Genomic DNA, 27746 nt, shown 5'->3' on the forward strand with positions numbered 1-27746 from the left:
CAGGCTTCCTCTTCCCCCCACCCATTTCCTGTCTCCCCCTTCTTTCTGCAGCTGAGGTGCACACGGCCGTCCGCTTCCACCTCACAAACCCCAACAATGCTCTGTGGGCTCCCCTCCCCCCACCGCTCCCTCAGGGCAGGCTCAGGCGGCGGCCACATCTTTATGCTTTCCTCCGGGTGGGTCAAGGCCCAGCTCTTGGGCCTGATAGATGCCCCCTAGAGTTCCTCATAACACTGGTGACCTGGGCCTCAGCCACGGACCTGTGCTGCCCTCTGCCTGGCCCCGGAGGGAGGGGAGGTTGTTGGCCTGCTTGCTCCTTGTGACAAAGGTCCCTGCCTCCTGCCTGTAACAGAAAGTGCTGCCAGGCTGCCTCCTGCACCTGGGGGCCTGGATAGGAGTGTTTGTTCTGTCTTCCACCTGTTGCAGGAGGTGGTGTCAGGCCCTGTGCCTCTGACGGGGGCTGTGGTCTTGCCTCTACCTGATTAGAAGGGTTGCCCTACTCTCCAACCATAATTAGGGGGTGTAGTCCTGCTCTCTGCCCACAACAGAGGCTGTTACTCTGCCCCCTTAAAGACACGGCGTTGTCCTGCCTGCTTCCTTAAACAGCCTGTTGTCCAGCGTTCTGCCATAAGACCGTAAGATGGGTGTTGGCCTACACTCTGCATATAATAAAGCTATTGTCCTGTGCCCTGAGATGGCATGGCTGTTGTTCCTCCGCTGGGTCTAGCAGCTGTGGGAGCCTGGTGTCTGTCTGACTGTAACAAGGGTGTCTGCTCTCCACTGATTTTACAGAGATGTTGTCCTCTCCTCTGACTCTGAAGTGATGCTAATTTTGCCCTCCGACTATAATGAAAGGGTCACCTGGCTCTCAGACTGTGACAGCAGGGCTCCTTGCCTTTCGCTGAAAGCTGAGTGGGTGTCTGCTTACCTCCTGCTCACTGGGGTTTCAAGGCTGCTCTTGAATCTCTTGTCTAGGGGCACCCTGGGGGGTGGGGGGAAGTTCCATCAAATATCCTCCCTCACCTCCACGTGCCCCTCTCAGGGGGAGTAGGGCCTGGACTGGAGACGTGTAAGACCCCCGAGGCCTGAGAGGCAGGGGGCTATGGCAGCAGGAAGCTTGGGGTGCTGGAGGCTTGTGGTTGGGCTGCTGGGGCCCTGTTGGCTGCGGAGCCCTTAGGAGGAGGCAGGAAGTCAGGGTGGGACGTGGGCGCGGGGAGACAGGCGGTGGCTACGACGGTGAGGGGAGCTGAAGCTGTGTCTGGGCAGCCAGGCTAGGCCAGGAAGACCATGTGAATGGGGCCAGAGGGCTCCTGGGCTGGGCAGGTAAGGCATACTGGGAAGAGGGGTCTAGGGGCTGTGGGGGGGGAGGGGTGCTGATAGCAGAGAGCTGCATCTGGGCCTGGGGCCAGGCTCCCCAGGTGTGCCACTGCCCTTCAGGCTGGGAGACAGAGAAACCTGCCTGGTGGTCAGGTAGGAGGCAGGCAGAACAGCTGGATCCCCTCTTTCCTGCGTGGTTCCACCTGTTGCCCCTGCCACACTGCCTGCCATCAGCCCCCATCTCACTGTGAGCATTTTTCTTGGGGGTCTGGGCACACGGACTGTCAGGTACTAAAAAGGCCTTCAGAAATCCCTAAATCCAGTCCCTCATCCCATGATGGGTGAGCCTCCTGAGGCCCGGATTGGGGCAGAGCACTCCGTCCCCAAGGTCTGTCAGCAAGGCAGGGGCAGAGAGGGTGATGGCCCTGGGAGAGGGTGATAGCCTAGGGTGTGACCCCTCCCCTGTGGAGCAAGGTGACGAGCAGGCTTGAGTCAGGGGTCCCAAGAATCCTTCTGGTTGCTGGGGCAAACCCCAATGACAAGACTGTCCCGAAAAAGAGAGAGAGAGAGAGCAAGAGAGAGAGAGAGAGGAGTCACCCAGAGCATCTGGATGGACACGTGAGAAGTGATTTTAGCTCCAGTGACCAGCATTGCTTGAGAGAAGGAGGAGTCTTCCTTTGGGAACGGATGGGCATGTGAGGGGATATTTATCATCTGGGATAGGGCCTCCAGGGTGGAAGTATCTGACCGGGCTCTGGGAAGTTGGGGGGGTGAGAGGATGATGGGAGAAGGGAAGAGGAAGGGCTATTTTTATCCTAGACAGGGGTACAGTTGGCCCCGGGCAAGGACCGCCTGGACTCCCATCTGGAAAGTTGCTATTCCTGCCCCTGCCAAGTGTCCGCAGGATGTCCTCCCCTCTTCCCTTTGCTGCCTCCGACTCTAGCCCCCCTCCCACTGCTGCTGCCTGTGTGGGGCCAGTGGGTCCTGCTGGTTCCTGCTTCAAACCCCAGGAAGGTGGAGAACCAGGGAGGCAGAGTCAGCTCCCTGCACACCCCCTCACTTTCTAGCCCTCAGCTTGCAGTTTATGGGGTAAACCCCCACCTGAGCCACACTTTCCAGGCTTCCCGTCACCCCCCTGCCTTTGGATTTTTTTCTTGAAACATAGTTTCCACCAAGTCAGCATGTCCCAGCCTTTCTTTTGTCCCCAGCTCCAAGGCCTGCAGCCTCTTGTGGGCCCTGGAAAACATGCTGGGTCTCCCTACACTCGTCCAGACCCAGAAGGCATAAGCCGTCCCCTCCCCGACCCAGCCTGTGCTGATAGGTGACTCAGGCTCCCTTGCCCTCTGGGCTCAAGGACAGAGATTCTTCTCAAAGGGAAAAAGGGCCAAGTGTTGGGCTAAGAGAATAGGTGGAGGGTTCAGAGGATGGGAGAAAGCTTCCCTTAGGTAATCCCGAAGGCTTCCTGGAAGAGTCAAGGCAGTTCTGAGAAGGACAAAAGCCCATTTTGCAGAGTACCTAGGACATGAAGCCAAGGTCACTGTCCCTGGGGTGTTCCTGGGGTCCCAGGAGGGCAGAGACCTCAGGGCAAGACCAAACATAGGAGAGCCTGCGGGTTTGGTGTAGCTCAAAGGACATGCCTTTCAGAGTCAGGCCGACCCAGGCACAATTCCGGTTCTGCTATTTCCTTGAACAAATGGCTTCACTTCTCCGAACTCCAGTTTACTTACTGGTGAAGAGGCAATAATAAATCCCTCCTTACAGAGTGTTTATGGGGAATCAAAGAGAAAATAATGGCAGTGATGTGTGCTGGGTTACCTGGCATGCAATAGGTGTTTAACAGAGGTTAGGCACCCTCTTCTTCTGTAAATTGTGCACCAAAGGGTGGGGGGACTGTCCACACCCAGAATTACTCCTACTCAGCACCTTGGCAGGCCAGCAAACCACCCATTCCGTCACACTTGTGGTGTGGCTTTGCAAATGAGCTTGTTTCCTGTGTGTACTAGTGGGTGTGAGAATTCTAGGCTCGGCCACAGGGTCTATCTTAGAGGAGGGTCCCACACACAGCTTCACACAGACACACACACACACATGAACCCACCGTCCCTAGCCCAAACACCATTCATATCATCACTGGAAAACGTATGTGTGCATGTGTGTGCAGAGGCAGAGGCAGGGACCACACATATATCACACGGGGACCACAAATCCATCCACGTACCCACCAGCCGATGGCTTCAAGGCCAAGCTCAATTCAGTGAAAGCAATGCCGAGGGGAGCTGAGTATGTGGATGGGATGGGGGCAGGCGGGACAAAGATACCATCCAGGTGCTGGTTTGAAAGTACCTGAAGCTGCATTTCCAACCCTTGTTCTAAAGAACGCTAGTCCCACAAGGCATGAAGATGGTTCTGGAGTCAAATCAACACGACCTCAGATACAAAGTATCCCACGGTAACTTCACCATCAACTTTAGCTTGTTGAAGCTCTGAAAGTCTCCCTAGAGAAGGCGGCTGTTGATTTTGTCTAACCCAGTGTTCCCCAGACTTCTGTGGTCCTAGAACCTTTTTTCCTGTATCCCCTCTTCCATGCCTCCACCTCTTGAGACAAGGAGGGGAGTGGAAAGGCAAGCTGTACAGTTGATTCTCCTCAAAAGATTGTGTCTTTTAGCAGAGTTTTTGCATTGGTGGGGGCTTTGTTTTTTGTTTTTCAGTTACAAAATTAGCACATGGCTGTTTTTTAAAATGTAAATAGCTCAGAGGCATACAAAGAAATATAAGAAATACAGCTCCCTCCAATCTCACTCCTAGACTATGCTCACTGTGGACAATTTGGTGCTTGGCCTTTCAGATTTTCCTGTGTGTGGTCGCTGAAAAGCGTATTGGTTAAGTGCCTAATCTCTGGAGGCAGATAGACCGAGGTTTAGCTCACCTCTCCGCCACTTATTTGTTTGTTATGAGGCCTCAGACAAAGCGCTTTACCCCATCTGGGCCTCAGTTTTTGCATCTGTAAAATGGGGATAATAATAGCACTTACTTCATAGGATTATTATGAGAATTACGTGAAGTCATGCAAATGAAGGCTTAGCACAGAGCCTGTCTTAAAAGAATCCCCTATATATCCTTATTTAAATGCAAAGAGGCTTATACTCTGCACTCTGTTCTGTAACTTGCTTGCCATGCTATATCTGGACATCTTTCCATGTCAGTACATGGAGATCTGCCTCATCTTTTCAGCGGTTTTAGCTGAATGTCGTTAACTTGGTTAATGAGTAATGGTGGTGATGTTGAGATGCTGCCTCCTGGCAAGTATTGCTGTTTTGTGTTGTTAGTGTTGTCGGGAGTCACAGACATTACCGATCAGTGAGCTGAAGACAGGCCTTACCGCCTCCTGTGAAAATGGAGTGACCCGCCAGAGGGGCACCCACCTCTGTCACAGAGGGCAGGGCCAAGTGGACCAGAATCTCTCTGACTGTTCACCTCTGTGTCCCCAGCTCTAGATCAGAGCCTGGCACATAAGACATACCCATTAAATTTTTATTGATAGGCTGGCCAAGTAAGAAAGTTGTGCCTCCTCTAACTTACTAACAGAGGCCTAAACCCAGAGTTCTGTCTCACAGTACGGCATTTCCCCAAATATTGTCTGTGCATCACTGATGCACGTGAGTGATTTTAGGGTGTAAGGAATGAACGTTTACAAATGTGAATGTAGGTATTATAGTATGTATTTATTTTAATATATGCTGATTTCTATTTATGGCTGGTGATACTGGTTTTCCTTTTTTTTTTTTAATTGAAGTATTGTTGATTTACAATGTTGTGTACTGGTTTTCCATTTATGTTGATGAAGTTTCCATTTGACGTAAATATATTAAAGGTGAGAAAGTGGTTTGTGGAAGTGCCAAAAATCAGAAAGGAAAATGAATATGTTTAAAGCTGGGGTAATGAAATATCCGTGCTGGCCCCAAATAACTATTTTCATTTATTTAGTCCTTACTATGTACCAAGCACCACCTTAAGTACTTTATTATATAAGATCATCTATTTATCACATATTATGTTCACAACTGCTCTAGACGCAGGTCCTTTTTTTATTCCCATTTTGAAGATAAAGGAACTGAGGGAGGTTCAGAGAGGTGTAGTAACCTGCCCAAAGGCCTTCTGTCAGTGAGTGACTGGGAGGCCTTGGAAATGAATTTGGATCGCTATGATATGGACATGGTGAACTGAGCATCCCTGACCTGCAGACTCCCAGAAACTTTAATAAAGCAGTGTGGATTGCCTAAATGAAAGTGCGGTTTGGTCCTGATAAAACCCCCATGATGCAAAATGCATACAGAGGTATATGAGGAAGGAGACTCAATAGAAGGAATTACTAGGTGCATACAAGTTACTACTTGGAGGCCCTCTACCAAAAATACCAGCTTTAGAATAATTTCTCTATAGCCCTTGTTTATGGCAATAACGAGCTAGCAGAATCAGTTCTATGTTTAAATCACTCCCAGTCTGTGAGAATAAATCCATCTTGTTTGCCTACAAGGGAAGGATTATCTTTTTGTTCTATGTTTTTGTGAACTCTGTGAACTCACAGGGTTTATTCCAAAGTGGTGTTATATCAGTGAAGAACACATGGGGCTTCCCTGGTGGCACAGTGGTTAAGAATCCACGCGCCAACATGGATTTGAGCCCTGGTCTGGGAAGATCCCACATGCCACAGAGCAACTAAGCCTGTGTGCCACAACTACCAAGCCTGTGCTCTAGAGCCCGTGAGCCACAACTAGTGAGCCCACGTGCCACAAATACTGAAGCCCGAGTGCCTAGAGCCCATGCTCTGCAGCAAGAGAAGCCGCCACAATGAGAAGCCCGCACACTGCAATGAAGAGTAGCCCCCGCTCGCTGCAATTAGAGAAAGCCCGTGCAGTAACAAAGACCCTGCAGTCACTAAATAAATATATAAATAATGAAATTAAAATTTTGTTTTTAAAGAAGAACACATGAAAAAAGGAGGGAATTCCGGACACATCCTTGTTTTACCCACTAGAAATTATTTATCACGCCAGTCAACACTGATTCTCAAGTACCATGATGAGGGTTCTGTGTGAGCGTCCACAAGCCAAGGCCCCTCATTGAACATATGCAACTTTGCCAATAACCAAATCTTGGCCAAAGAAAAAGGCCAAAAAAATGTTTTAAATTATTCCTGACAGATTTTGCCACAAGGTGGCCCAGAGTACAGCAACGGTCTGCTGTGGAATAGCCTGCCTGCTCTTTCTTTTTTTTTTTTTTTAAACATTTATTTATTTATTTATGGCTGTTTCAGGTCTTAGTTGCAGCACACGGGATCTTTCATTGTGGTGTGCAGGCTTCTTTCTATTTGCAGTGCATAGACTTAGTTGCCCCACAGCATGTGGGATCTTAGTTCCCCCTTCAGGGATTGAACCCACATCCCCTGCATTGGAAGGCAGATTTGTGACCACTGGACCACCAGGGAAGTCCCTAGCCAGCCTGCTCTTGACATAAAGCATTAGCCCAAGAAACTCAGGCAAGAAGCTGGCACACGCTTTGGACAGAATGTTCAATAAATGAATAGGTTTACAGTTTAGGGGAGGAAAATTGTTGCATTTTTTTTTTTAAGGGAACAAAACACATTTTAGGCCCAGCCAGGCCAGACAATGTCTATGGAGTTGATAAAAGTGAAGAAGTTGGCAAGAATCCGAGCTCATTGTGGTATGATTCCTAAACAACCGTGGGATCAGAAAATCTAGTCCAGGAGCTTCATGCAGCCTGGGATTTTTCTTTTTTTTTGGTTATTAATTTTATTTATTATTTATTTATTTATTTCACTGTGTTGTGTCTTCGTTGCTGTGTGTGGGCTTTCTCTAGTTGTGGCAAGTAGGGGCTACTCTTCATTGTGATGTGTGGGCTTCTCATTGCAGTGGCTTCTCTTGTTGCGGCGCTCAGGCTCTAGGCACGTGGGCTTCAGTAGTTGTGGCATGCACGCTCAGTAGTTGTAGCTCATGGGCTCTAGAGCGCAGGGTTGGTAGTTGTTGCACACAGGCTTAGCTGCTCTGCAGCATGTGGAATCTTCCCCGACCAGGGCCTGAACCAGTGTCCCCGGCATTGGCAGGGTGATTCTTAACCTCTGTACCACCAGGGAAGTCCAGCCTGGGATTTTTGATCAGCTCTACACAGAGTGAGCAGGGCCACCTCTGTGCAAAGGGACTAGAGAGACAGGACCTGAAATCTAGCCCTCACTCCCCTCTCCAAGTTTGAAACCCCAGGGAGGGGTGGCCCTTTATAACTGGTACAAAGTGCTCTGTGGACCATGGATAGACCTTGGGTATGACCAAGAACATTACTGACACTAATCAGAGGGAGTCTAGAATCTACAAAATTCCTCCTATTGACCTTGAATTCCTGAGTTGGGAGAAGAGAATGTCCTGTTTCATTCATCCCAGAATCTGCCTTTGTTACTGGTTCTGAGAGTCCTGTGGTTTCTCTGGATCTGTTTCCTTTTTCTTTTTCTTCTTTTTTCCTTTTCTTTTTCTTTCTCTTTCCTTTCTTTCTTTCTTTTTCTTTCTTTCTTTCTTTCTTTTTCTCTTTCTTTCTTTCTTTCTTTCTTTCTTTCTTTCTTTCCTTTCTCTTTCTTTCTTTCTTTCTTTCTTTGTTTCTTTCTTTTTCTCTTTCTTTCTTTCTTCCTTTCTTTCTTTTCTTTCTCTTTCTTTCCCTTTCTTTCTTTCTTTCTTTCTTTTCTTTTCTTTTCTTTTCTTTCTTCCTTTCCTCCTTTCTTTCATCTTTCAGTGAGAAATTTATATTAAGCTTTAATTTTGATTTCTTTTTGCTGACCTCATTTATTAACCTGGTTTGACCAGACTAGGATGAGACCCACATTTTGTACAAATAATTACACACATATATGACCTCACAGTTACATAGGGACACGCACAAACTATACATGTCCCCATTCTGTTGCACATCCATCTGCACACGGTGACTCCTACAGACCCACGGGTATGTGCACATAAGCGTGATGCTCAATGATTCACATGCCTCGATATGCACAGACTTGTATTCACCAGCTAGGTAAATGTACACTCAAAAACATGCATTCTAGATAGAGGGAGAATTGTGTTAGAGAGAAAGGCCTTTGTTATAAATTTATTTATTTATTTATTTATTGGCTGTGTTGGGTCTTCGTTGCTGCTCACAGGCTTTCTCTAGTTGCAGGGAGTGGGGGCTACTCTTTGTTCTGGTGTGCAGGCTTCTCATAGCAGTGACTTCTCTTGCTGTGAAGCATGGGCTCTAGGCGCGTGGGCTTCAGTAGTTGTGGCTCTTGGGCTCTAGGCCGTAGGCTCAGCAGTTGTGGTGCATGGGTTTTGTTGCTCTGAGGCATGTGGGATCTTTGCAGACCAGGGATTGAACCCGCGTCCCCTGCATTGGCAGGCAGATTCTTAACCACTGCGCCACCAGGGAAGTCCCAAGAAAGGCCTTTGTCAACAGCACAATGATCACATTTTTGATGGAGAGTGGACTCAACTCTGTCAGACCTCCCTCCCTGCTCCATTTTCTTCATGACCTCTCAGGATTCCCTACCCCCTTTAGACTTTCCAGGAAGTGAAGAATATATCAGAGTACCTTGATAAAGGAGGTAGGGGCCTGATTTGAGTTCTGCCTCTGCCAAGAGCCCTCACGTGCTATTGGGAAAATCACTTAACTTCTCTGATCTGTCACCTTCTCCATCTTTAAAATGAGGTTGGTGAATTACACTAGTGCTTCTAAACACTTCGCTCCAAGGGCTCCTTTGCCCTTCCCCTGTTGTACTTTCCCCGTCTCCCCACAGTTCTCATGATTTTGAGAGTTTTGCTGACTAAACTACCTCACTTAGTTACTAATTTTCTTGTTTTCTAGTTCAAATTTTAATCAGAGACTTAACTAAGCATGCAATGAAGAAACAATAATGCAATTTGTCATACTAAGAATCAAATCATAGTACCATTTCCCTTCAAATTTTTGCAATACTGAAATAATCTGCAGGCCTTCAGCATTATGCTGCGACCTCATAGGAACATGTGGCTCCCAGTGGCTAGAAGCTACTCACCAAAATAATCTCTGGCATTGCCTGGTCTTGGGGTCTTCTGATTGCTGCCAGGCCGTATACTCCAATCCTCACACTTTTGCATAGGGCAGGGCCTGCTCCCGGCAGCTGCAGGGCTCCAGGAGCACTAAATAAGCCACAGAGGAAACATTAAGGGTCAGATACCAGCAGAGTTACCGAGTACCTTTTGGCTTAATTTAACACAGCTTAACTTTTTCTCACTCCTGGTCCCAGTCTTTTCTTTTTTTTTTAATTGACATACAGTTGATTTACAATATTGTGTTAGTTTCAGGTGTATAGCAAAGTGTTTCCGTTCTGCATATATATTTTTTTTCTTCCAATTCTTTTCCATTATAGGTTATTATAAGGTATTGAATATAATTTCCTGTGCTGTACAGTAAATGCTTGTTGTTTGTTTTATATATAGTGGTGTGTATCTGGTAATCCCATATTCTTAATTTATCCCTCCCTCCCCCCTTCCCCTTTGGTAGCCATAAGTTTGTTTTCTTTTCTTTCTTTCTTCTTTCTTTCTTTTTTAATTTATTTTATTTATTTATTTTTGGCTGTGTTGGGTCTTTGTTGCTGTGCACAGGCTTTCTCTAGTTGTGTGCATGGGGGCTACTCTTTGTTACGGTGCGTGGGCTTCTCATTGCAGTGGCTTCTCTTGTTGCGGAGCACGGGCTCCAGGCTCACGGGCTCAGTAGTTGTGGTGCATGGGGCTTAGTTGCTTTGGTGGCATGTGGGATCTTCCTGGACCAGGGCTCGAACCCGTCCGTGTCCCCTACATTGGCAGGCGGATTCTTAACCACCGTGTCACCAAGGAAATCCCCGTAAGTTTGTTTTCTATGTCTGTGAGTCTGTTTCTGTTTTGTAAAGAAATTCATTTGTATTATTTTTTAGATTCCACATATAGGTGATATCCCATAATGATTGTCTTTTTGTATCTGGCTTACTTCATTCAGTATGATAATCCTAGGTCCATCCATGTTGCTACAAATGGCAATATTTCATTCCTTTTTATCTGGCCCCAGTCTTTAGGGACATCAGGTCCTTTCTGGCAGGCCTAGATTTATCCAGGATATAGGTCCTGCCTGCATGTTCTCCTGGACCCTGGCCCAAAGCCTTGTGGCTCCTTTTCCCTTCCCACATGACCCCAGCCTGGACCAGGTATAGTTTCCAGCCCTATGATCTTCAGTTTAGACTCTTTCTGCCCCATTACCAGCCTCTACTCACCGCTGCACCCTAGTTCATCCCATTTTCTCACATCCAAACTTTTCTGATCTTTCTCTTACCCTTTTGCAAAGCCTCTGAGAATGTCAAGCCTGGAAAGGACCTTACTGATCTAAGTTCACACCCCATCTGATGTCGGTGCTCTCTGTATAATATAACCAACCTGTGGTTTTCCAAGGCCTGTTTGAATATCACAAACAATGGGTTGCTCAGGACCTTACCAGGCAGTTTGGCTCATCTTAGGCTGGTTCTACGTTGTTACCAGTTCTTTTCTGGAGGCTTTTTCTGCTAATCAGTTCTCAGCCATAATAAAATTAGAAATTAAATAAATAAATAAATAAATAAATAAATAAAGCCATTTGCAGCCACAGAGCCAAGCAATATATCTCTGCTGTCTCCTCAGGATTCCTAAAGTAGGGGGAAGAGTGTATGCGTGTACACTTTTCCCTGAAAGTCTCTTGATTTGGCTTAAAATTCCATGTACATTTTGTATTTTCCTCTATTTTTAATAGATCTGTGTTTGTTTAACTATGTGAATAAGGTTTAACTATGTGTTTAACACTCATGCTTTGGGAGGTACATACCCGTGGCTTCCGGTACCGATAAAAGGTTATAAATATCTCAGTTTAAGAAGTATGAGCTTATCAACTATACTCCAATATAAAATAAAAATTAAAAAAAAAAAAAAGAAAGAAACATGAGCTTAAAGCCAAGAGGATTACTTACCAGTCCCATTCTCCCACCCTCCAAAGCAGGGGTTGGTAGGGCAGAATGGGCACTGGTGGAAGTCTTTCCAAGCAAACCAAACCAACGTTTATCTAAGTGTATGAGAAAGGGATGACGATCCGCAGTTAACAGAAAAGGTAAAGTAAGGCTGGGGAAGAATGATTTCAGCAAAGTGACACAATAAGTATCAGAACCAGAATCTGAACATAACTCCAGGGCCTATCCTTGAATCTTTCTTTTTCTTCTTTAATTAAGATGTAATTGACATGGGTCCTTATGCCACTTCTACTTGGTTCCAGCATGGATTAGCAACTCTAGCTTTATTCTGCCCCAGTTGTGTGAGTTTAAGCAGGCCTTTCTTTTTCTTTCTTTTTTTCTTTCTTTCTTTCTTTCTTTCTTTCTTTCTTTCTTTCTTTCTTTCTTTCTTTCTTTCTTTCTTTCTTTCTTTTTTCTTTCTTTTTTATGTTTGAAACATTGTATTATGTCTCAAGTCACAAAAATGAGTAAAGTTGAACATATGTCCTCCAGGGGCTTATAGTTTAGTGAGAGACAAGCACATAAAGATATAATATCTGTAATATACAAAAGATGCTACAGTAGAGATGTAAGATAAAATGAGAGCCCAAACTCAGAGTTCAGCTTACTTGCCGGTGTTCCCCGCTCAGCTACATGGTCTATATTTAGAGAGACCATGTGCATCTTTATGCCAGTGCTAGTAGAGGTCCTCCGTTTGCTTATCTAAAATCAGAGGTTAGACTTGGTGGTTTTGCAGATGGGAGACTTTTGCAGATGGGAGAATCTGTGCATTAACCTTCCACATACCAGTCCACATTTATTAACAAGAATAGTTCCGGGTGCTGGGACATTTAGGCAAATAAAACTTCTGCTCTTGATGAATCCCCCAATCTCACCAAGGGGGTAGGAGAGGCAGGGGGACCGACACATAAATTAGCGTAATCATGGCACTCAGTGCCTAAGTTGATGATTGTGGTCTGAGTGGAATGTTGTAGGAGCAAAGAGCATTGGGCATTGGGAAAGCTTCACAGAGAAGGTGATATCTGAGCTGAGCCTTGACAGTTGAATTAGAGTTCAACAGATGGGCAAAAGTATTCCAAAGCAGGCGAACCACATAAACAAAGGCATGTTGTACGAAAAGAGTATGAGGCTTTTGGGAAGAGTAACTCAGAACACAGGCTGTGTGAATGCTTGGGTGGGGGTGTTTGTGTGTGTGTGTGTGTGTGTAGCAGAACAGACTGAGAAGATGCATTTGATCTTGATGTTAAAGGTTCTTGACTGCATGGTAAATTAAACTTTATCTCAGGACTAGTGTTTCCAAGCAGTCCTGAGGAGCATCCCTGGGGGAGGAGGTGCTGCAGGGACTCCCAGGAGCTTCAGAGTGAGGCCCGCACTCTGCTTCAGGCAGAACAGCTCCCTTTTACCTGCTTTATCTGTGAGGTTCTGCTTGATTTAATCTGACAAAGAGTTTCTACTGCTAAAGCAAGCAAACAAGTAAAAAAGGTATGGCCAAGAGGGCCGCTGAAGGATTTTCTGCTGGGGAGAAGCAGAAAGAAGCCTCTGAAGGAGAATTTGTGTGTAGGGGTTTGGGGGAGCAGAGGCCTGATAGCTGACATTCGGGAGAAAAGGCCTCTTATTCAGCTTCCTTAGATGGAGAGGGGAATTGTAATTAGGAGGTGGGGTGCACACATCCCTCTGGTAGAGGAAGATCAAAACTTAGGTCTCCCCTAGGGCTTGGGGAAGTGTATGTGATCTCTAGTAGGTAGTCCCCCAACTTGGGGGATGGGCAGAGAGAGCGGGAGGGGGAGAGGCAGGAAGTGGGCTGCTAGACTGACAAAGGTGCCTGTGGCGGTTTGCCCAGCCCAGGTGGGAAGGCGGGGCCTGGGCCTCAACAGGGGGCCGTGTGTGGCTTTACTGGGAGCTAGGACCCCATTTCAGCTTTTCCACGGCTGGTGAATGGGGGCTAGCGGGCAGACATTCTCGAGTACTTCTGGAAGTTCCCAGGGCTAGGCCCTAGCATGTCTCATGTTGGGGAAGTAGATCTTGGGGGAGCCCTTTCAGCCCCCTCTCCATTCCCCCAGGGACCATGGGCTGTAGCTGCAGCTCAAACCCTGAAGATGACTGGATGGAAAACATCGATGTATGTGAGAACTGCCATTACCCCATAGTCCCACTGGATGGCAAGGCCACGGTAAGAGGCAAGGCAGGGGGCTTGGGAAGGGGGTCGGGTGGGGTGTAAACCCGGAAGAAAGAAATGGACCACCACTATAGGTCCTTGAAATAACAGCAAGTCCTCTCCCCTGTGCAGAAAGGTAAAGAACCCCAGGGAGCGAAAGGGGTTCTTCTAAGGTCACACAGCTAGTGGTTGGCAAATTCAGTGATAAGATCCAGCCAAGCTGAAGTGAGGGAGAGCAGGGCAGTGGGGAGGCAAGCCGGGGTCTGACCCAGTCTCCAGCTCTCTGACTCCACTCATCCCCCGCCCCACAGCTGCCCATCAGGAATGGCTCTGAAGTGCGGGATCCACTGGTCACCTACGAGGGCTCCAACCCCCCGGCTTCTCCACTGCAAGGTGACCTCAACCAGCAGGGCCTGGAGGATAAGGCCTGTGGATCCTTGGCTGTCAAACTCCATCTCCTCCCCACCTACCCTCCACCTGTCCTTCCTCCTTCCCCCTCAGTCTTGTCTGCTACCTTGTCACTCCTGAACTCATGCCTATTCCAGGTGGGTTCTCCCTGACTCCCCCTGTCTTTACAGACAACCTGGTTATCGCCCTGCACAGCTATGAGCCTTCCCACGATGGAGACCTGGGTTTCGAGAAGGGTGAACAGCTGCGTATCCTGGAACAGTGAGTGCCCCCTTCACCCCACCCATCCTTGCCCTGTGGTAGAGTGTGAGGGAGCAGGGATGCCGGGTACCGCAGCCACCCTATGGCCCTTGATCTGGCTTGCAGTGAGTCCCCTTAAGACAAAATGGAAGGCTCCAGAGTGCTGAACTGGAGGGTGGGGTGGGGGGGGCATGGCCTAACTGGGGTCTCTGAGGGAGGGTTTCCAGCCAAGTCCAAGACTGAGCAGACCGTGCTAACTGCCGCTGTCGCGCAGGAATGGAGAGTGGTGGAAGGCGCAGTCCCTGACTACGGGCCAGGAAGGTTACATCCCCTTCAACTTTGTGGCCCGAGCGAACAGCCTGGAGCCCGAACCGTGAGTGGGGACTCGTCGTGGGGATGGTTGGGCGTAGATCCCGGAACTCGGAGCAAAGGAGAGATGCTAGGGGTGGTGTGAATGCTTAAGGGTGATGGAGGAAGAATGCACCAACAGACGAAACAAACCTTGGCTTCTGCCTTGTGCAGCTGGTTCTTCAAGACCCTGAGCCGCAAGGACGCGGAGAGGCAGCTCCTGGCGCCCGGGAACACGCACGGCTCCTTCCTGATCCGAGAGAGCGAGAGCACCGCGGGTGAGCCGCTGGGCGAGCCGCTGGGCGAGCCGCTGGGCAGGCCGCGGGGGCGGTGGGCGGGGCCGCGGGCTGGGGCAGTGAGCAGAGGTCGGGGTGTGAGGAGCCTTCAGGGTTGGTGTGGGCTGGGCGCTGGGGGCCTGGGGTGGCGTGTTGCCGGAGGTGCGACTCGCTGGAGGCCACCCCTCCCCCTCTTTTGCGTTCCTTCATCCTTTCTTTCACCCAGGATCGTTTTCACTGTCCGTCCGGGACTTCGACCAGACTCAGGGAGAAGTGGTGAAACATTACAAGATCCGTAACCTGGACAAAGGCGGCTTCTACATCTCCCCCCGCATCACTTTTCCGGGCTTGCATGAGCTGGTCCGCCATTACATGAGTGAGCATGGCAGGGTTAGGGTCAGCACCTGTGCCCTATCAGCCTGCCTCCCCCAGTCCTCTCAGGGGTACCCTCCACTCATCTCTCAGTGTGCCCCTTCATTCCCCCGCGGTGGGTGAGGTGCGGTACCTTGTAGCCCCACGGATTAGGTGACAGCTCCACACACCTCCCCTGCCAGTCCATTTCCCCAGGTGGGGACTGGGGGGGCCCTCCACCCCCAGTCCCGCCTTACTGACAGCCCTACTTCCCTTCCCTGTCCTCACAGATTCTTCGGACGGGCTGTGCACGCGGTTGAGTCGCCCCTGCCAGACCCAGAAGCCCCAGAAGCCCTGGTGGGAGGATGAGTGGGAGGTTCCCAGGGAGACGCTGAAGTTGGTGGAGCGGCTGGGGGCTGGCCAGTTCGGAGAGGTGTGGATGGGTGAGTGAGGCCCTCCACGACTGCAGGGAGGGGAGGCGTCTACTGAGGTCGTGAGCATCGCACGACAGTGCCCTGTTTCAGGGCAGCTGCCTGGGCTCCGAGTGACTCCCCCAACCCCTCCCTGCCCCAGGGTACTACAACGGGCACACGAAGGTGGCAGTGAAGAGCCTGAAGCAGGGCAGCATGTCCCCCGATGCCTTCCTGGCCGAGGCCAACCTCATGAAGCAGCTGCAGCACCAGCGGCTGGTGCGGCTCTACGCGGTGGTCACCCAGGAGCCCATCTATATCATCACGGAGTACATGGAGAATGGTGGGCGCCGCCGCCGTGCGCGGCCGCTGGGGGGCGCTGCCGTCTCCTCTGCCCCTGCTGGAGGGTGGAGGAGATGTGCCTGGCTCAGCACTGAGGTTTTCTAGAGGGCTTTTCCTGAGCCCCTGCAGACTCACCTCCAGGGGCGACAAGAGGGTGTGTGGAGAAGAGGGTGCATTGCTCGAGCCGCGTCTGGGAGCCCGGCTTGAGGTGGCAGGCTCTGGAAGAACATTGCCCGCCCCCGCCCCCTTCTTCCCTGACCTGCAGTCCTGTTTGCCTTCTTCAAAGCCGTACCTTGATCTAAGGACGCTTGATCTCAGGAGCGGAGAAGGTCCCTAGCCTCGTTTCTCTACCTTCTGCCCCTGAGGCTTGGGAGAGTTTCAAAGCCCTTTTTCAGTTCTGGGTGAGCCCAGCCCCTCCCCCTCCCTTGGTCCACTGTTGGGCAGATTGAGAGCCCCGGGAAGGTAGACAGGAATTTCTAGGCCCAGCTTCGGGCCAAGTCCCTGTCCCACCTCTGATGCTCAGTTCCCTCAAGAGTAACAACAGAAATCTAAACCGGCTTATCCAGAAGTAAGAGTAGTCATCAAGGGCTCTAGAGTCTGACTGCCTGGGTTGGAATCCTGGCTTCAGGACTGTGTGGCCTTGGGCTGATCACTTCACTTCTCTCTGCCATGGTTTCCTCATCTGTAAAATGGCGATAATAATGCAATAGTAACTTTCGTATAGGGTCTTATGGGGATGAAAGTTATTGCAAAGTTCATGAAAGGTAGGATGGAGAGCAGTTTGTACAGTGCCTGCCACATAGTAACAGCTCAGTAAGTCTGTTGTTATCTGGCTCTGATTCTTTGGGAGTGTAAGATCTGTCCCTCTTTCAGGAAGGGAAAAAAGCTGTTAATTGGCTAATGGATTCTGGAAATGGCAAATAGTGGACCACCTTCGATGGGTAGTCGCTTGGGATTCTGTGTTGAGAAGGATTATGAGGTTCATGGGAAATGAATCCTGGGACGGGTGAGCAACATCTGCCGTGGATACAGTGGAGGGATGGCAGTTGATGTCCACATATTTGCTGCCTCTGGGTGAGGTCTTTGTCTTTAGTGACTGATTCAGCACTCACGGTGGGGACACCTCACTGTCGTCATCTTCACACAGGGCTTCAATCTTTCGAGAAGGGCCAGCGGTCACTAGCTGTGTTCCAGCCACTCCCATCCCTGGTGTTCTCGTGGTTACCCTCTGCTACCAGAAAGGTGGTCCCTCAGCCCCCTAGGACACCCCTTTTCATACTCCATCTAATACATTCAGCATACATTTATTGCTGCTTACTGTGGACTGGGAACATTGATGGACAAAACAAGGTTCCTGCTATCAGAGAAAGCTTGTTTTAGTTACACACACTAGGAAAGCCAGAGTCTGTGCCGTAGGATCCTGCATACCATGGGGAAGGTAGACAATGATGCAATTTATTATGCTTGGTAGGATTTAGAGAGGCTTTCTAGAGGCATAGTTTAGCTCGGCCATGAACAAAAAAGAATTTTTAGCAGGAGAGGTAGAACAAAGAGACTTTGGGGTGAGAACCCAGTGGTCTGTGTGGAAAATCTCACAATTATCTAGGGTGGGTGGAGTAAAAGAGGCAGGAGTGGAGGAAAGAGAAGAAACTACAGTTGTGGACCATGCAGGGCTTTGGATCCCTGGCTAAGGAGTTTGGCCTCCACCCCATTGGTGACAAGAAGCTTGTAGACCCCTCCAAGTGGCTTCCTAATCCCTGGGAAAAGGGCATCACACATCCCGGGTATCCTCACTCTGAACACACACTCCTCCATTTTCAGCTCTTACTCTTCCTTTCCACACATCAGATACTGCTTCTAGACCCCCAGTTAGGGGAGAAGGGTCTGGGGGCTTTTCCCTGGGGCAACTTGAATCAGCAACTCTTGCTTCTGCCCACAGGGAGCCTGGTGGATTTTCTCAAGACCTCCACAGGCATCAAGCTGACCATCAACAAACTCTTGGACATGGCAGCCCAAGTAAGGAGACTGGGAAGGGGCTGGGCACGGGCACAGGGCAATGGGATAAGGAATCTGGCCCAGCCCTGCTGACCTGTACCTGGCCTGCAGATTGCAGAGGGCATGGCATTCATTGAAGAGCGGAATTACATCCACCGTGACTTGAGGGCCGCCAACATCCTGGTGTCTGATACCCTGAGCTGTAAGATCGCAGATTTTGGCCTAGCACGCCTCATTGAGGACAACGAGTACACAGCCAGGGAGGGTAGGTACGGGATAAGAGGGAAATCTGGGGCTTGCAGGGTCTGGCCAAGCAGACTCAGGTAACCTTACTGCTTCCCTCCAGGGGCCAAATTTCCCATTAAGTGGACAGCACCAGAAGCCATTAACTATGGGACATTCACCATCAAGTCGGACGTGTGGTCTTTCGGGATCCTGCTGACGGAGATTGTCACTCATGGCCGCATCCCTTACCCAGGTCAGAGTCAAGAGCAGGAACTGAAAGGGTGATGGGGAAGGGCAGCAAATTCATGTCTTTCCACTCCCTTTTTCCCAGGCTCAGAATCTGAAATTTTCTAGCTGCTTCTCCTCCATCATCTTAGGGGTGGTACTCCTACATCCCCAATCAGATGCCACATCTCCCAGGTCTGGCTTCCATCTCTGTCTCTGGATCTCTCTTCCTTCAATAATCCCAGCTCTTTGCTTTAGTTCTAACACAGGCTTATACAGAAGAGGATCTGGCCTGAGAGGCAAGAGGCCTGCTTTTTATTACCACATCTGCCACTGATACTTTCTGTGTGGCTTTGTTCAGATCATTCCTTCTTTCCCCAGTTGTAAAACATGAAGTTAGAACAGTACCTGACTCATATGAAGCACTCAAGAGTGTTAGGTTTTATTATTAATCACTTTGGGCAAGTGACTTTGGGCAGGTGATTTCACCTCTCTGAGACTCAGTTTCATGATAAGAGAAACAAGATTATTTGTGAAAGAGCTTGACTCATAGTAGGTGCTCACTAAACACTGACTTCCCGCCCCTCTGAAGCTTTCCATGTAGAGTGAGAGAGACATGTAAACAACTAATTCCCATCCTTTCCCACCCCTCCCTCCACCTCCTGGACAAAGTCCTTTACCCCTGAATTTTGCCAAGACAGGAATGAAATTTTTTTTGGAAGGAACTTGATCGGAAACTCTGGGGAAAGGAAATAGAATACAAAGACAGGGTGGGAGATTGTGGAGCACAGTAGCTGGACTTGCAGAAGCTTCCCACATCCCCATCAGTGTGCATAGAACTTTGCTCCTGGAAGGTAAAGACACCTTAGAATCAGGTGAGAGTATGCAGGCCTTCCCTGCCCTGGACTTGCCCCATCACAGAGTCCAGAGGCAGTGCTGGGGCTAGAAACACACTCTTGTTGTCCTGCCAAAAGCTCATACTGCTCCCTTAGAGAATTATTCTGTTAGAAGAATAAAGGCAGTGAAAGCAGGATGATAAATGGCAGCTGACACATGGCTTCAGGGTCAGGGAAACTATGGGAAGTAATGGGGACCTAGGTGAACTTGCATCTGCTCCAGCAGATGGTTGCTATTAAGACATGGGGACCCAAAAAACAGAGCTTTGCTTTTTCAAGACAAGACAAAACTTGTAATTTTAGGAAAATTTGCCCATTTCGAAATATTGGTGATGATTCAGATTGTTTAAAAACACTATAAGGGGGCACTTCCCTGGCAGTCCAGCGGCTGAGACTCCACGTTCCCAATGCAGGGGGCACAGGTTGAATCCCTGGTCGGGGAACTAATCCCACATGCAAAAAAAAAAAAAAAAAAAAAAAAAAAATATATATATATATATATAGAAACAAAACCAAAAACAACACTATTAGGGGCCAAGCCAGAGTAGGTGTGTGTGGGTCTATATATTTAGACTGGGTATAGCCAATTGGTTTGTACCCTGACTCTAGCCACGAGTGTTGTTCCTTGGCCTATGTCCTTCAGTGTCCTGATTTTGAAATGTGAAGGACGCATAGCTAGAGGGCCCACAGGGGCAAGGCCTGGGGAAGAGAGGTCTCTATTGACTAGGGTCCAGTCCGAAGCTTTGTAGGAGTAAAACTTCTGTTTTGCTAGGACCCTCTAGGGGTTAAGCTCTGCGGACTGCCTGTCACAGTCTCTTCTCAGGAGAATGAAGGAGAAACCAGAGGCCACACAGATAATTTAGGAACAGGAAGCTATATTTCTGCTGTGACCATAGTTCTCCAGAGCAGCTCCTCTTGGGGTCTACATGCATGGGGCCTACCATGGGGGCCAGGATCGGCACCAGGGGAGGGAAGTGGCCCAAAGATGATTTCGTCTGGGTCATAGAGGGGCCTAGTGAATCTTCTCTGCCCAATGCAGTGTCTGCCTTGCTGCGGCCCAGGGTCCGTCTGGCTTCCTGATGAGGCATCTCATGTGCTTGTTCTCAAACCTAGAGAAGCCTCCCCATTGTTCTGGCTGTGGACCCCCATCCTGCCCTGGGCCCTGACCACTCCATCCTTCCCCACCAAATAATCGCCATCACAGGTACTCTTTATGCTGCATCTCCTCTTCCAGGCACCATCCTCAGTGCTATATACATACTTTCTCAGGTGTTATGAGGATAACACGTATGTGAGGTAAGAGCTACTATTATCCCATTTTCCAGATGAGGAAACTGAGGCTCAAAGAGGTGCTGTGGCTCACCCAAGTTCTCACAGCCACATGTGGGTGTTATTGAGTGTTTAAGCCATAGCAGACACTCTAAGTGGCACAACTGTCATTTAGCAGGGACCACAAGTATAGCCTTACCATTCATTGATGAAGACCAAGATCCCTTTGGATTGGTATTCACACCATTCCAGTTGTCAAATATCTTGACCATCACCGCTGCCTGTGGGCTTCCAAAGCCAGGAGCCTTGATGTCAGTTCTCCCATCAACCTCTAGGGATGACCAATCCTGAGGTGATTCAGAACCTGGAGCGAGGCTACCGCATGGTACAACCTGACAACTGTCCAGAGGAGTTGTACCAAATTATGATGCTGTGCTGGAAGGAGCGCCCAGAGGACCGGCCCACCTTTGACTACCTGCGCAGCGTGCTGGAGGACTTCTTCACGGCCACAGAGGGCCAGTACCAGCCCCAGCCCTGAGGGGCCTAGCTGGCTGGGGCTTGGAGCCCTCCCCATATCTAACCAACCCGGCGGGGGAAGATGCAGTTCCTGTGTCATACGCATGTGGCCTATGCACACATGGACTCTGCATGTGAATCCTGCCCACATGTGACACATACACTTCTTGTGCCCTATACATGGGTTCTGTAGTTGGGTGGACTCTGCACCTGTGTCTTGTACATGTGTGGCCTGTGCATATAAGTCTTGGACACTTGTCCAAGTTGTCCCTTTCTGGGCCCCCCACTTTTGAGACCGCCAAAGAGAGGAGAGAGGCCTGTGATTGACACCAGCTTCTCCCCACCCCCTTTTCCATTCTCCTGGTCATCAAGAAGCTTTTTGAGGGCCGGGACCTTATCTAATACCTCTGTGCGCTCCTCTTTGGTGCCTGGCACACATAAGGAGCTCAATAAATGTCTGTTGGTGAAGATTGTACATCTTTCTGCTCCCCTCTCCAATCTCCTCTTCCTTGGGAGGGGGGAGTAGGCATTCATAAACGGAAACTGGGGCATCCTAAACTGGGGTGAAAGATGGGATGAAGGGATGTCTGAACTTTTCTTAGCCCTGCTGATGTTGGGGGCCAAGAGGAGGTCCCTATACTTTGCTGTATGGGTTCTTGGAACCCCTTCGTACCCCGACTCCAAAGGATTATGGACAATCCCTACCCAGAACCTCCTAGAGAGTAGATGTGTCCCAAGACACTCCCCACTCCCATTACATAAGTGCAACAGCATTTTGCTTGGGGGGGTTTGCTGTGTTAGGTCTTCTTTGCTGTGTGTGGGCTTTCTCTAGTTGTGGCGAGCGGGGGATACTCTTCATTGTGGTGCACAGGCTTCTCATTGCAGTGGCTTCTCTTGTTGCGGAGCACAGTCTCTAGGTGTGTGGGCTGCAGTAGTTGTGGCTTCCGGGCTCTAGAGCGCAGGCTCAATAGTTGTGATACATGGGCTTTGTTGCTCCGTGGCATGTGGAATCTTTCTGGACCAGGCATCGAACCCATGTCCCCGCACTGGCAGGCAGGTTCTTAACCACTGCGCCACCAGGGAAGTCCCGCAACAGCATTTTTGAGAACTACTGATTCAAAGGCTATATTTGATCTCAGATATGTTCTGATTCACCTTCAAGGTGTTTTTAAACATTGAGTTATTTCACTCACTTAACAAATATTTATTGAACACATACTGTGTGCTAGGCATGATTCTGGGGTCATAGGATATGCAGTAGATAACATCTCTGTGGAGCTTAAGGTCTGTAAGGGAAGACAGACAATAAACATCACAAGTAAATGGTATGGTATGCTACAAGGTGATCGTGCTAAGGGGGAAATAGAGCAAGGGAAGGCAAATTAGGAATGTCATGTTTGGGGGAGGTTTGTAGTTTTAAAGAGGGTGGTTTGGGAAGGTCTCATTGAGAAGGTGAATTTTGAGCAAAGATTTGAAGGAGGTGAAGGAGTGAGCCACGTGGTATAGGGGAGGAGCGGTCAGGCAGAGGGAACAGCCTGAGGCAGAAGCTTGCCTGGCAAGCTCTGGGAGGTAAAGGTGGCCTGAGGGAGGCAATAGATCCTCTGGGGCCTGGGGCCTTGTGGCCTCTGCAGGAGCCATTTTGAGGAGCCTTTGCAGGGGGCAGAGTCTTGACATGATCTGACTTGCATTTTAAAAGGATGGTTCTTACTGCTGTCTTGAAAATAGACTGAGTGAGCAGTCAGTTTATAATTTTGCCTAAAACTCCAGATTTCTGTTTTCTCTTGAAAAAAAATAGGAAGATTTGGCTCTTTTGGGCTCCTGTCCTCATGGAGCTGAGTAAGTGGCCAATGCCTTCAGGTGGGATATGAGCTCTCCCTTTGCCAGAGTTCCCTTCACACCCTATTGCTCTCAGACAATGAACCCGAGTGTTAGTGGCTATTTATTATCATGTTCATGCTGTTGTTTTTGTTTTATTTTATTTTTAAAAATATTTATTTATTTATTTATTTATTTATTTACTTTTGGCTGCATTGGGTCTTCATTGCTGCACGCAGGCTTTCTCTAGTTGTGGTGAGTGGGGACTACTCTTTGCGGTGCTTGGGCTTCTCACTGCAGTGGCTTCTTTTGTTGCAGAGCACGGGCTCTAGGCACAGGGGCTTCAGTAGTTGCAGTACGTGGGCTCAGTTGTGACTCGCGGGCTCCAGAGCACAGGCTCAGTAATTGTGGCACACAGGCTTAGTTGCCCCGAGGCATGTGGGATCTTCCTGGGCTCAAACCCGTGTCCCCTGCATTGGCAGGCAGATTCTTAACCACTGCGCCACCAGGGAAGTCCCTGTTGTTTTTATAATAAAGAGGAAAATGAAATCTTTTTTGCACCCATATTTCCATTAACAAGTGGGAAAATTAAAGATCTTTTAACATGGTAGTGTTTGAAGAAAAACGGGGGAAGGACATATTTCTTTATGAAAGTGAAAAAGAATCCAATTTTAAAAATAAGCAAAGTGCCTCAATTAAACCAATATAAATATAAAATCCACTCATGTACACTACCTGCCTGACCTCTGTTGGCAACTGAGTTTGTGATTCCTGTTCTGCATTTTATAAAATGCTGCCACACCCATGACCTCATCTGATCCCCACCCTCCTCCTCCTTTGGGCACTGCTGCAGCCACAGAGTTGGTGAACTTCGTTTTCTTACACTCTCCATTTTACTAAGAGGAAAATGGGCGCCCAGAAAGGCTTCTGGCTAGGAAGCAGCAACACAGAACTGGCTGTAGGGTGTTTTCCCTGGTCCTTTGCTGCTTCTGTAATAGAAGTGCACAGTCTTAGATCTCCTGTTACCTTTATAATTAATGGCCCACATGCAGTTCCCAAGTGAGGAACACAAGTGCCCAAGCAGTCTTTAAACTGTAAAGAGGCATAAAAAAAATGTATCTTATTGACTATAGGACACTGAATAACTCACTTGGCACATACTAAGCTAAATATTAATATTGTTGTAATTGTTATCTTAATAGCCCATCACAGTGCTTTTCAGTCTTTAGTTTTCAATAATGATTAGTTGATGACTGATTGATCCAGTGCAAGGATCCTCAAGGGTAGGGCGGGGGGCACTTTTACATTCCCTCCAATTCCCTCCCTCTGGCCCTGGAGACATTTTTTTGTTGTCACAGCTGGGGGTGGGGGGAAGGGTACTACTGGCATCTAATGAGTAGAGGCCAAGGATGCTGCTAAAAATCCTGCAATGCACAGGAGGGTGCCCTACAATAAAGAGTTACCAAAATATCAATGGCTTCAGTATCTTGAGAAACTCTGCTCCAGTTTAAGGGGACAATCAGTTTCCTCCCATCTAGAGGCACTCAGTTCCCCCAGGTGACTGCATCAGGGAGGTAGGCTTTGCAGTAAGAAAGGCTGGGTTTTGCCATTTTTTATGTTCCTCTGGTGCATTAGTAGGCCTTCAAAAAATTACGATTGAAAATTGAACGTAATTACTGTGTGACTCTAAGGAAGCCACAAAGTTCTGAACTTCATTATCCTTGTCTGTAAAATGGTGATAAAATGTCCCCCCTCCAAAGCCGCAGTGAGGAATAACGGAGATGACAGATAATGTCGGTAAAGCTATTGCACAGCCCTTGGCCTACAGCATTTTCCTGTCCTTTGTCAATTTATTTGTGCTCCTCCAAACTTAGCTGAGTGACCTTGCGCAAGTCACTTTCCACCGTAGGCCTCTGTCAAATGACAAAGTTGGCTTCTGATCTCCAAGCACTCTCACAACGACTGGGACAGCGAAGTTTGCACTCCGGCTTTCTTCCCCCGGGACGAATGGTACGGTCCCGGGGCAGCCCCACCCCCCCTGTCGCGGACCTTGGTACAGGCCCAGGGGGCCCTCGGAGGCCTCGCCGGGCTGCCCTTGCCCCACGCCGAGTTCCGGGCCGTCCCGGCGCCGCTGATTGGCTGGAGCGGTGCCCGGGCTGCGCGGCTATAGGTGAGCCCGGGCGGGGACGGGCGGAGCGCGCCGGAGGCCCGCCCCCTCCCCGCTGGGTCGGACGCTGAGCTGAGTCGCCGGCGGGAGGGCGGACGGACCGACTGACGGGAGGGACGGGAGGCGACCAAGATGGCGCAGACTCAGGGCACCAAGAGGAAAGTCTGTTACTACTACGACGGTGAGCACCGTCCTCGCGCCGGGGGCGGGGTCGGGGTCGGGGCCGGGCCAGGCGGGATCTGGGAGTGGGAGCCGAGGAGATCCGAGGGGGGAGGCTGAGGCGTTGGGGAAAGGCTGAGGGGGGAGGCTGAGAGAAGGAGGCTGAGGCTGAGAGAAAGAGGTCGAGGCCGAGCGAAGGAGGTCGAGGCTGAGGGCGGAGGCTGGAAAAAGGTGGTCGGGGCTGAGGGAGGAGGCTCAGAGGAAAGGAGGTGGAGCCTGAGGGAGGAGACTAAGGGGAAGGAGGTCGAGGCTGAGTGGGGAGGCTGAGGGAGGAGTCCGAGGCTGAGGGGGTCGCCTGGGGAAGCCTGAGGTCACCTTGGTGGGGAATGCTGAAGTCTGGTGTGGAGTTTGCGGCGGCCTCTTAGAGGGGAGGCTGAGTCCCAGGGGGGAGGCAGAATCTGGTGGAGAAGTTTGCAGGATTATGTGTTCCTACTGAGAATCCGAAGGTCTCTCACTGCCCCTTTCCTTCCTCATCTGTTCTGGTGAGAGGCCTGCAGGGCTCACCACCTAGAGGTCACCAGCTCCCCTCCCTGTCTCCCAGCGGGCCCTGCAGTTGCTGGTGGGAAATGGGACCCCTGGGGTTGGAAGGAGAAGGATGCAACCTGTTACAACAAACTTTTTCGTTGAACAGAGATCTGTGGAGCAGCAGCTTCCTCTGTTCTAGGTAGCATTTAGGGGCTGGGGCCATGGGCCGATCAAAGCACTTGCCACTTTCCTCTCAGTCTGGAGGAGCAGATAGATGATGACAAAGAATTGCTCTCCACTCTCAGGCTGGAAGGGCTGCTCAGAGTGTTCTGGGAGCACAGAGAAGAAGCACCCGCCCAGCCTGAGGAGTCAGGCAAGGAGGTGCCATCTCAGTTAGGACCTGCAGAACAGGAGTCATTAGCCAGGCCCAGGAAGGGCAAAGATAACAGCAAGTTGAGAGGTAAGAGAGAGGACAGCATGTTTGAAAAACAGCAGGTGTATGTACAGTATGGCAGAGGCACAGATTTGAGGGCAGTGTTAGAAGGTGGAGAGCAGGAATGAGAGAAAGCTTGCAAGCAATGAGGCTGGGGAAGTAAATGGCGACCAGATCATGAAGGGCTGGGCACACCACCCTAAGGAAGTTGGACTTTATTCTGAGGGCACTTGTGAGTCATCGAAGTTGTATACAGGTTAGTGACATCATCAGATTTATACCTTGGAACTGTCACATTGGGAATTAAATTCATGAATGGAGAAGTAAGGAAGAAGGCATGGATCCCAGGTTTCTGGTTTGGGCAATTTGATCCTGAGTGTTTGTAGAAAGCGGTGTCCGTTGATAACTTTGGGTTTTGTTTGTAAAGAAATATTTGTTGAGATGTCTGGGGGATATCCAAGTAGAGGTGTGCAGTAGGCAGTTGGCCATTCATGTCTGCAGTTGAGAAGACAAAAGGGAAGATAGAGATTTTTGGTGATTGTCAGCATACATACATACAGGTGATAATTTCAGTTATAGAAGAGGACGCAATCATCCTCACATCCCATATAAGAAGTTGTATAGGGTGAAAAGAGAGGAGGGTCCAGGGTGGAATTCTAAGGAAGTGGACTGAGAAAAAGTCTCGTGTTCTTCATGCTCTGTACTCCCTTGCCATAGCATTTGTCACTGTGTATTGGAATTGCCCATTTACTTGTTCATACATTTTATAGACAGTAAGCTCATTAGGGAAAGGGGTCATGTTTTATCTACCTTTCTATGCTTAGTCCCCAAAACCGTGCCTAACTCATAGTAGCTTCTCAAGAAATACTTGTTGATTAAATGAATAAAGATACAGAGGGAATGACCAGAGATGTAAGTGAAACAGAAAGTGTTGAGTTACAGTAGCCAACAGAGGGAGGGAGTGGCCAAGGGTTGGCGAGAACTGTTTCCTGTGCAGGGTTTGGAACTGAAGCCAAATTGCAGTAGATGGGTGAAGAGGAGACATTAGGTTGAACTTTTTTTTACTTTTATTTTTTTATTATTTTTGGCCTCTCTGCGCAGCATGCAGGATCTTAGTTCCCTGACCAGGGATCGAACACATGCCTCCTGCAGTGGAATTGCAGAGTCCTAACCGCTGGACCACCAGGGAATTCCCTAGGTTGAATTTTTTTTAAGGAAGCTTGTTGGGACAGAGAGAGGGGGTTGTTGATAAAGGGGAGATGCAGTAGCTGAGAGTTGAGTATATGCAAATTCTTGTGGAAAGTAGCCAGATATTGGAGGGAGGGGCTAGTAATGCTGGAGATCCCTGAGGAGAGACCAGGGAGATGGAAACCCGAGCACAGGTAGGGACACTAGTGTTCCAAGAGGAACTTCCTTTGGAACGAGAGGTTAAGTGACAAGGAAAAGTTCAGAGATAGATAAATTTGAAGGGGAGAAGATGGGGAGGAAGTGGAGGGAATTTTCAAGATGAGCTAAGAGAATATTCCTTTTCCTGAGAGTGGGGGAGGGCAGTTGGTAGAGTAGAAATCTTTTTTTTTTTTTTTCTTTCACTGCT

General features: G+C 49.2%; 2 protein-coding genes across 4 annotated transcripts in view; both read left to right on the forward strand.

The window, feature by feature from the left end:
• Window positions 1-1191: 1191 nt before the first annotated feature.
• LCK (LCK proto-oncogene, Src family tyrosine kinase) lies at window positions 1192-21528 on the forward strand. The gene is made up of 13 exons (XM_057703799.1): window positions 1192-1323; window positions 13459-13568; window positions 13865-13946; window positions 14132-14222; window positions 14476-14574; window positions 14724-14827; window positions 15051-15200; window positions 15466-15618; window positions 15749-15928; window positions 17867-17943; window positions 18034-18187; window positions 18269-18400; window positions 20873-21528. The coding sequence occupies exons 2-13, from the start codon at window positions 13464-13466 to the stop codon at window positions 21073-21075; spliced, it is 1530 nt and encodes a 509-aa protein (XP_057559782.1). The 5' UTR covers window positions 1192-1323; window positions 13459-13463; the 3' UTR covers window positions 21076-21528.
• A 3530-nt stretch (window positions 21529-25058) lies between these two features.
• HDAC1 (histone deacetylase 1) overlaps window positions 25059-27746 on the forward strand; it is a 29541-nt gene continuing 26853 nt past the window's right edge. For all 3 annotated transcript variants that reach the window (XM_057703934.1, XM_057703950.1, XM_057703944.1), the window contains exon 1: window positions 25059-25216. In XM_057703934.1, the coding sequence (XP_057559917.1) occupies window positions 25168-25216 (49 nt within the window). In that variant the 5' untranslated portion in view covers window positions 25059-25167. The remainder of the gene's footprint in view (window positions 25217-27746) is intronic.

The sequence above is a fragment of the Hippopotamus amphibius genome, chromosome 1 (assembly GCF_030028045.1).
Source record: "Hippopotamus amphibius kiboko isolate mHipAmp2 chromosome 1, mHipAmp2.hap2, whole genome shotgun sequence".
Taxonomy (NCBI): Eukaryota; Metazoa; Chordata; class Mammalia; order Artiodactyla; family Hippopotamidae; genus Hippopotamus; species Hippopotamus amphibius.